The 9,874-nt window shown below is 47.4% G+C and overlaps 1 protein-coding gene and 1 pseudogene across 1 annotated transcript; both read left to right on the top strand.

Moving 5' to 3' along the window:
- Window positions 1-240: 240 nt before the first annotated feature.
- Window positions 241-7,758, top strand: LOC136458404 (uncharacterized; annotated as a pseudogene).
- A 1,135-nt stretch (window positions 7,759-8,893) lies between these two features.
- On the top strand, window positions 8,894-9,328 carry LOC136460720 (uncharacterized). The gene has a single exon (XM_066460313.1). It carries the CDS (start codon window positions 8,894-8,896, stop codon window positions 9,326-9,328), a length of 435 nt encoding a protein of 144 aa, XP_066316410.1.
- The last annotated feature ends 546 nt before the right edge of the window (window positions 9,329-9,874 follow it).

The following is a 9,874-nucleotide window of genomic DNA, read 5'->3' as shown; positions in this document are numbered from 1 at the left end:
ACTAATTGCACAGTTTGGTTATAAATCACGAGACGAATCTTTTAAGCCTAGTTAATCCATGATCGGACAAAGTTTGTCAAATACAAACGAAACGTGGTACAGTATCCAGATTGCAAAAATTTGCATTCTAAACAAGACCTTAATCGCAATTGTCTGTTTTTTTTTTTATCTGTCTCGCACCAATTCTTCTCCATCTTCTCTTCTTTGACCATTGCACGAGTTGACATATATACCCACCCCATGGGGCCGCCGCCCTCGCCTCAACCTCAACCTCAACCCGGCACGCGCACGGGCTCGGTTTCTTTGCCCGCTGGGCCTGCCCACGGGGAATCATCGGAGAGCACTCGCCCAACTCATGGCGGATTGACGGGATGGAGGGAGGCGAGGGTGGAGCAGGACCTGCTGGCCTGAGATTCCTTCTCCAGTTCGATCCGGCAAACCCCGGCCTCGACCGCACGCTGCTCGGCTTCTCGCTCTCCGCGCTCTTCAGCCGCCTTCTTGGATGGAGCAAGGACGGCCAGAGGAGAGGAGGAGGAGGATCCATGGCGATCGCGGCGGATGGTGGGGACGACTCCGTAAACGCCGCCGTGTCCGCCGCCGCGCTTGCCGCTGCCGTTTCCCTCTGCCTTGCGGCGATGTATGCGTCTGATCAGCGGCCTCGCCGCCGCCGGCTGCCGGCGGCCGCTCTGCCTCCTCCGACTTCAGGTGCGCGATTCGAGCAATCCGTTTTGCGCTTTGTCCGCGTTTTAGATTTGACGCTGGCTTTGATTATGTTCCCTGTGGATTTTTCTTGCAGCTCCGCGGCCTCGTGCTCTTCGTGCTCCTCATGATGGGCTCAGGATTCTGTCGTCAAACCCAGACGTGAGTTCTCGATCCCATCAGATTGGTGATGCCGACTTCACAAAGAAACTTTTGGACTAGCTAGAGCCATGACTGATATGATCTTCAAATTCCAGGATGAATCTCCGGACAACGTGATTCACGGCGCGTCGATCGGCGCCGGAGACGACGACGAGCCGGATATTGTCGCGCGAGTGGAGATGGAGGCTATGCCGGCCCCAGTAGTCGCCGTAGCAAATGCGGACGACGAAACCGAGACAGAGCCGGACCATCCGGAGGACGACGAAGAAGAAGAACGGCGGGAGCTCCAGCGGCTGAGGGAGCTGTGGCTGTCGCTGCTGGAGCGGGAGCAGAGGCTGGAGCTCCGTCTGCAGGAGGTCGAGGGCCTCCGGTCGCAGGAGGCCGAGGCCACCGTGCGGGAGCTCGAGAGCCGCGTCGCGACCGCCGACACGGAGACGCGGCTCTTGCAGCTCAAGGTCTCCACGCTGCAGGAGGACAACGGGAGGCTCAGGGCGCAGGTGGAGGAGCTCGACGCCGCCCGCGCCGAGCTGGCGCGCGCCAGGGAGAAGCTGCGCGCGGTCAAGGCGCGGGTGCAGGGCGAGCAGGAGGAGGCGGCGGCGCTCCGGGCGAGGGTGGCGGAGCTCGAGAGCAGCGGCGAGGAGAGGGCCGCCGCGCTGGCGGCGGAGGTCGCGGAGCTGCGGAAGGCGAACGCCGCGCTGGAGGAGGACAACATGGAGCTCGCCCTCCGGCTGCAGGACGCGTCCGCCTCGGTTAATCTGGTTCCTGAGGTAATTGCTGTCGCCCTCCGGCTGCAGGACGCGTCCGCCTCGGTTAATCTGGTTCCTGAGGTAATTGCTGTCTTAGTTAATTCCTGTCTTCAGTATAATCTAGTTACATATTACCTTGTGTTTGTGTGGTTATCAAATGTTATTTTTGGTAAATTTTTTTGTATTGGGTGCTATTTTAGCTTTATCGTAACGTGGTAAACCGTTGAAGATGGTACCTTGCACGTTGGTTTACACCTTTTGAAAAATGATTACAAAATCAGCAAAATATAATAAGGAGTAATGAAAAGTAGTTCGGTCCACGAGGTTCATATGGATGGTTGGAAATTCCTATTCTGTGCAGTCAGCAATAATTGCGACTAGGCATGTTTTATGTGATTTGCAAGTGTGCTTTTGCAAGTGCAATGCCTTTTGTCATTCCCTTGTGTTGGGAATAAATAAAAGTCCAAAAAAGCAGAGGCTGGAATTTGTGCTGAGTTTTATTGAATTACGTAATTCCTATTTTACTTCTTATTAATTATAAGTATAGTATTATTATTGAATCATTAGGTTGAGTAGCTCATCATATCACGTTATTAAAGAGCTGAAGATGGTAACCTTACACGTCGTTTCTCAGCCTTTTATGAATACGAATATGAAATGATAAAAATCTAGCGCTAATTGGATCGAAATTTTCCTTTATCTCGATGACGGCACGTAGTTTTCTTGCTAGAACATGGGGTAATCAAATCAAACTAATATTCTTCCATTCAGGAATAGTGCCAATGAGATTTGCAACTATGTTGGCGAAATGCCGTTTGCCATTCCCTCTTGTTGGGAATAAAGGTCGCCAAAAAGCATAGACTAGAATTTGTGCCAAATTTGCTATGTCACTGTCACAGCTTTATTTTGACTTAGGGGTGCCTTCCCAAACTAGATTAGCTCATGCCGGGTTTGTTATTCCAAAGCCAAAGTCATGCTTAGATCCTTCTAAAGATGAGTTTTTTTTTGGCGACCGTACCTGAGTTATTGGATGTTCTGTTGACACGATGAGTTAAATGGTTCATTCATGCTGCGGTGTCACGATGGTACAGGACAGCAACGTCTGATCACCTTCATTAAAAAAAAAGCGTTTGATCACCGTCTGTTCTTTGAAGTATTTTTTTAATGCATGGATAATGTATGAACTTAGTCATCTTCACCATTTTTTCAAAAAAATCTATTAACCAATCTACCTTATTTCTGCCTCATCATATATCCCTAATTTTTTTACAATTTGATTTTTTTTTAAGAAAATTTACGTTTAGTCTCCTAGGAGACTTAAAGGTCCATTCGCTTCGCTGAAAACACAAACCGAAACATTGTTTTGGCTGATTTGTTGTGAGAGAAAATCACGGTTCCGAGCTGATTTGTTGCGAGAAAAAAACACCCGACTAAAAAAATAAGTTGAAAAATATGGCAGAGCCTAAACTCATCTTTGGATCTTAACGATCAGCGCTATGACTCGTGACGTTGAGGTAACGCGTCTACGCTTTAAATCTTGGCTTGATCGTGCACAATAGAACATCGTTGATATGACCGGTACCTCAGCGCCCCAGTACAACGCCGGCCTCGGAACCGTCATATGATGAGCTACGACGGAGATGATGAGACGCGCAAGCGGTAGCAAGCCAACCGGAGCCGCGTCGTCAGCAAGCGCAGCAGGGCAGGGCCAGACTGCCCAGACAGACCGACGACACTGTGGCCGGTGGGTGTGCTGCTGCCTCTGTCTGATCACCTCTACAGTACACTAGCTGCTGCACACGTCTCCTTTCTTTTCACCCATCCATCCATCCTCTCATGTCTCAAGTCTCAGCACTCAGCTCTCCGCTACTAGTCCTACGGCTGCTAGCCTGGCTTAGGGGTGTCCCCTTTTAAATTTTAGTGACGGTCCTATTAAATATTTAGACACGTATATAGAGTATTAAATATAGATTAATTATAAAATTAATTACATAGTTTGTAATTAATTTATGAGACGAATCTTTAAGCCTAATTAGTTTATAATTTGACAATGTTTTGCTACAGTAAACATGTGCTGATGTCGGATTAATTAGGCTTAAAAATTTCGTCTCGTGGAGTATTAACGGATTATATAATTTGTTTTTTATTAGTATCTAAACACCCCATCCAACATCCTTTCGGCATACTTCCTAAATTTTAATAGCCGGATCCAAATACTCCTTTATTACATGAATGAATGAGCTAGTACTGATGTTAGTAGCGTTTTTTAATTAGAGGGTGTTTGGATTCGGTGACTAAAATTTAGAATGTGTTATGTGAGGGTGTCGCATGGGGTGTTCGGATACTAATAAAAAAATAAATTACAGAATCAGTCACGAGACGGATTTATTAAGCTTAATTAATCCGTCATTAGCATATGTTACTGTAGCAATATATTGTCAAATCATGAACTAATTTGGTTGAAAAGATTCGTCTCGTAAATTAGTCGCAAGCTGTGTAATTAATTTCATAGTTAGTCTATATTTAATACTCTATGCATATGTCAAACATTCAATAGGACAATGACTAAAGTTTAGAGGAGAAACCAAACACTCCCTTAACAACGATGATTAGGTTAGTCTCCTCACCTGTTTTATCCTCTTTCTTGGGCTAAAAAAAGATCGACAACACATCGGCACAGCAGTGATACGAATCGAGAACCGAGCGTAGCTCAGGTGGCAAGGCCCGGTGGCTTGACCTTGTCGGCCAGGGATCGAGCCCTAGTGGCTGTGATTTTCTGGGTTCGCATCTAAATAACTCTGTTGCCTTTTGCGCGTGGAACCACAAAGGGAATGCGACGCACCTTGTCGTCTATGGATCCATGGACCCGGTGATCTCATAAAGAATGCGATCTTAGAATCTAGGTGTAGTTGTAGGATCTGTTTGTGTACTTGTTGTGTGAGTGAGTGTGGTGTGTGTGACGTTGGTATATGTCTGATCACGAATAGATACTACAGTTGTACCTAGATGAGAGATGGAAAAAAAAAGCAGTGATACAAATCAAATCAGTCTTTGATTTTTTTTCCAAGCGAAACGATATTTTTCTCAAATAATAAATCAATTGAACCAGTCTTTTGCTTTTTTTTTCAACGAACCGAACATGGCCTAGATCAGCTACTGCCTGCCATGCCTGTGATACTATTTATCAGGTTGAAAAAACTTTCAATCCAAATGTGGCCTAGCTTCTCTCCCTGCCATGCCTGTGATGTGGCCCTACGTGACGCATGCAACTCGATCAAAGCCGGAGCCGGGAAACGGGGGCCAGGGCAGGGCAGGGCAGGGCAGCCAGCCCCAGACAGCTACAGCTGCATCTGCCTTCCGTCTGCGGCCGTGGAAAGGAAAACGAATCTTTGCCCGGGCCATGTTTAGATCCAAAGTTTTTTCAACCTGATGAATAGTATCATTTTTGTCTCATTTGATAAATATTGTCCAATTGTGGATCAACTAGACTCAAAAGATTTATCTTGTGATTTTCAACTAAACTGTGTAATTAGTTATTTATTTTACCTACATTTAATACTCCATGCAAGCGTCCAAAAATTGATGTGATGAAAAAAGAGTGAAAAAACTTGGAATTTTGATGGGAACTAAACGAGGCCGGGCATCCGGCCTCGGTAGGGGTAGGCTAGCTGAAAAGCTGAATCACCATAAAAACCCAGGAGCCCTCCGTGTCATAGGGGAGGAGAGGAGAGCGGTGTGTGGTGCCGCTTTGTGGTGCCGCTTGTACGGCTCCCACCTCGACGTCAAGATCTATGGCGCCGATCTCGAAAGTCATGTATTCTAGCACCGAGGCATTGACCATGTCAACATCATCTAGGATGTTCTGCTGTACACGGCTAGATAACTCGGAGTCAAGATCTGTGGCGTCGAGACGTGTTATCTCGGCGTCATGAGTCCTGGCGCTGACCCACAGGGTCTAAAGATGAGTTTACGTCTCCTGGGCCAAACGCAAATTTTCTTTTAAAAAAAAGATCAAATTATAAAAAATTGGGTAATATATCACTGTGTCTTGTACTACTAGTATACTGAACATGATAGGGTCATAAGCTTCATCCACCTTATTGAATAGTCGTTTCAGACCTTTGAAAACCCTCAAAAGCCAAAGGAAGGGAATAGTTCTTCCACATCTCTTTTCATATCTTCACATCTCCTTCAGCAACAATTACCCACACATTCCCTTCCTTCATGCGAATTTTGAAATTACGCATACAATTTTTTTGACCTGATCGTATGTAGCCACAACCACAACAGATTTCGGGCTTTCAGCTAGCACTCCAAGTCCAAAGTAGGACAAGTGTTTTAAAAGAAGAAAGATGCCTGTGTTTTTTCTGTGAAATTGAACTGATTCCTATGAAATTCCTGTGTGATTCATATGAAATTCCTGCGTTCTAAACAGCCCACAGTAAAGCAACTTACCGTAGTAGCAGAGGTAGTTGCTAACTCGATACGAGTTCAAAATCAGAATCTCTCTGTTTCTTATAGTTGGAAATACCGTGAGCATGACTATGCTTTCCAGAAATGGTGTCTGTCAAAAGCTTTTCAGTAATTTTAAGCTTTGATCCATTGGTAGTACCGTAGTAGCAGTAACAATTCTGAGCTTTTTCACCATGCTTTGTGAGGCAAGTACAAGAGATGCCACTGATCGATTATAGTTACAAACTTTTGGTACAGAACCTTTTTGGTACAAGAGGCAAGCAGACGTGCAATATATATACTGAATTGACCTTTTTTGGCAAGCAGATGCAGGAGGGCATGGTTGAGGAGATGACGTATCTGAGAGAGAGCAACGAGAGGCTGACGAGGCAGATCGAGCAGCTGCGCAACGACCACTGCGAGCACGTCGAGGAGCTCGTCTACCTCAAGTGGGTCAACACCTGCCTCCGCCATGAGCTCCTCCGTGACCATGATGGCGCCCACCCCACAGCCGAGCAACAGGGCCACGGCGCTGACAACCGCCGCGTCGGCTCCAGAGACGACCTGTCATCGGCCCTGGAGCTGAGCAGGAGCATGAGCTTCCGGTCCAGCGAGAGGGCCAAGCAGCTCATGCTGAGGTACGGTCACCCCGGCCTCGACGGCTTCGACCCCGCCCACTTCTCCCCACTGCACGAGTCCGTCGACGGCGACAGCTACGAGCGATCGCCAGCGAGCAACTACGAGCCTCAGCGGAGCCCTTGTGCTAGGTCCGGGACGGGGACGGCGATGGCCGCCTCGCCCGCTGCTGCTGCAGCACCGGGGAAGAAAGCCGGGCCGCGCAAGCTCAAGCTTCTCGGTAACATCAAGAAGCTGCTGCCAGGCGGCAAGAGAAGCCACTCATCAAGCCACGTGCACGGGCACGGGCATGACCACGGCGGCCGCGATGGCAGGAAGGCGCCGGCTCCGAGGGACGAGTACCTCGAGAAGGCCATGCAGTGGCTGTCGACCCACGACGTGCTCGACGGCGACCACTCGTACGAGAGCACGCCACTGTCGTCGTGCGAGAGGACGCCGCGGAGCAGCGTGACGACAAACACAACAGTGGACTCACGCGCCCGCCACGGCGGTGGTGGTGGCGGACACAGCGAGCGTGGGGAGACGGCGCGGCCGGAGGCGGAGCCGATCTTGGCAAGGTCGAAGAGCGACGCCGGCGGAGCATACGGGCGGGAGGGGAGCAGGTACCACGCGCTCAGACCTGACCACCCGGCCAGCAAGGCGGACGAGCCCGACGGGTTCCGTGCGCCGGAGAAGCGGGAGGCGATCGGATGAGCTGAGGAGTCCGGCAGTGGCGTAGTACTTGATGCCCAATTACAGCTAACGGATTAACAGGAAGGACTGTTATGCAGTATGCACAAGGCTTTTATTTTTTTGTGAATATTTGTACTCGTGTTGCAGTTTGTACTCATGTATGGTTAGGGGCAGATCTAGGCATCTAGCGTAGGACGGATGGGACTTGAGCCCTCCCCTACTGCCTCTAAAACAATGAAGCCCTCCTTGAAACCCCTCTATAATTTTTTAGGAAGAAGGAAGAAGAATAATGGGGAGAAAGGGAGGGAAGGAGGAAGAGTCATGATCTGCTTCCGCACCTATGTATGGTTGAATGATGATATCAAAGTTTTCTGGATAAGCTTTTATCCCATTTTCCATGTCTTTTCGTTTGATTCCCTTTGTTCTATCATCAAACTTCTGACAAACCCTGGAAATCTAAGAGTTCAGTAGTTCACGAGGCGATGGCAAAAGCAACGACACCCCTCGAAGTAGAGAATGGCGGCTTGGTTACCGATGATGGGATGGCGCAACAAAGACGATTTCTAATCTTTTGATAAGAGTGCCAACATGGAAAGAACCTTAAACCTACTAGCAATCGAAGAACAATTAAGGACACAATGAACAAGAAAACAATTGACGGATCAAGACAACATGGCCAAAATCTAACACATGAGATGGGGTCCTAAATTGAGTAGTGCTAAGGAGGAGTCCGGCAATGGCGTAGTACTTGATGCCCAATTTCAGTTAACGGATTAACAGGAAGCGGATTGTTATGCAGTATGCACAAGGCTGTTTTTTTGTGAATATTTGTACTCATGTTCCAGTTTGTACTCATGTATCTATACACCTAAAAAATAATTACTGTTATCGTCTGCGCTGGCCGGGTGGTCAAAATATCTTGTCAGAATCCAAGTCCAAAACGATGTTCAACGTCAAAAAAGCAAAACGCCAACGCTCCAGTCCTAAACGACGTACACACGCTACTTGCAATGGGCCGGATGGAGTTTGGGCCGTAAGTTTGCATATTATATAATTTTATATCTTCTTATCCATAAAAAAATCGCATTATTCTGAACAACAATAAAAAAGATAGGCTCCTGAAATTCAATGACTCAACATTTTTCTAAGTGCTTCTCTTGTTATGTTGAAATTTCTTACTCTCGTTGCAACACACAGATATAGATCTAGGATTATTATCATCTCGTTGTAGGAGGTGTTTGGTTGGTTCTCATGGACTAAAGCATTTTGAACTAAAATCTGCACTTTAGTTGGACTAAACAGCTAAACATTTAGACTAAAAGTGGATTAAAATCCTTTAGGCCTTTAGTCCACAAAACTGGACTAAAAGGTGTTGGGGACACCCATGTCTCTCATTTATTGTCCTCTCTCTCCACTTTAATCAATTTTAGTTCAAGAAACCAAACACCACTTTAATTCACTTTTAGCTCATGGACTAAAGTGAACTAAAACTTTTAGTCCATGGACTAGAGAACCAGGGTCTAGGTATGGGTAAAAAATCGTGGCCTTTTTCGGCTCTGTTTGACTCCTTGTTTTCCGAATTCTCTCCGGTTCCATGCCTTCCGGCAACTGTCACGCCTCACCAACAGGCTCTCGGGAGCGGCAGCATCGGATTGGTGTACCGCGACAAGCTCCCCTACAAGTGCGAGGTGGCCAGCAAGCAGGCAGAGCGCAGCGGCATTGGTGGCCGTCGGCGGTGCCACTTCGACGCAGAGCGCGCTCTGCGCGGAGCTTCTGATGTCACGCGTGAACCACAACCTGCTGCAACTGCTGGGCTTCTGCGACAAGCGCATCCTGGTATTCGAGTTTATACTATCCACGGCGCGCTCCGCGACCACCTACATGGCAGCAGCCGCGACGGCTCGTCGTCGTGCCCCTCTTCAACGCGCACTGCACGGCCACGTGGACGTGACGACATGTGATGTCATTATGACATCACAGTGACTGTTTTCCCGTATAAAATAATTGAAGAAATACGATCATATATGTACATGTACGCACATCCATAATAAAAAAAATAAACACCAATTGATACTCTTATAGCCCCGTGCAACGCACGAGCATATATCTAGTGGTCCGAAACAAATCTAGTGCTAGGACGGATGGAGCTTGAGCCCTTCTCTACCGTCTCTCAAACAATGAAGCCCTCCTTGAACCCTCTCCATAATTTTTTAGATAGAATGAAGAAGAATGGAGAGAATGAGAGAAGGAAGAAATAAAGGAGTCCTGCTAGGTTCATGCTCTACGTCCGCACCTATGTATGGTTGAATGATGATGGTATCAAAGTTTTCTGGGATAAGCCTTTATCTCATTTTCTATGTTCTTTGGTTTGATTCCCTTTGTTTTATCATCAAACTTTTGACAAATCCTAGAAATGTAAGAGTTCATGAGGCAATGGCGAAGGCATCTAAACCCCTCGAAGTAGAGAACGGCGGCTTGGTTACTGATGCTGGGATGACGCAACAAAA

Source organism: Miscanthus floridulus, chromosome 6 (assembly GCF_019320115.1).
Source record: "Miscanthus floridulus cultivar M001 chromosome 6, ASM1932011v1, whole genome shotgun sequence".
Lineage (NCBI taxonomy): Eukaryota > Viridiplantae > Streptophyta > Magnoliopsida > Poales > Poaceae > Miscanthus > Miscanthus floridulus.
The sequence above is the reverse complement of the archived record's forward strand: the minus strand, read 5'-3'. Positions and strand labels throughout refer to the sequence as shown.

Bases quoted from the DNA above. Each gene is read 5' to 3' on its own strand.
- LOC136460720 (XM_066460313.1), top strand. From the start codon at position 8,894: ATGGGTAAAAAATCGTGGCCTTTTTCGGCTCTGTTTGACTCCTTGTTT.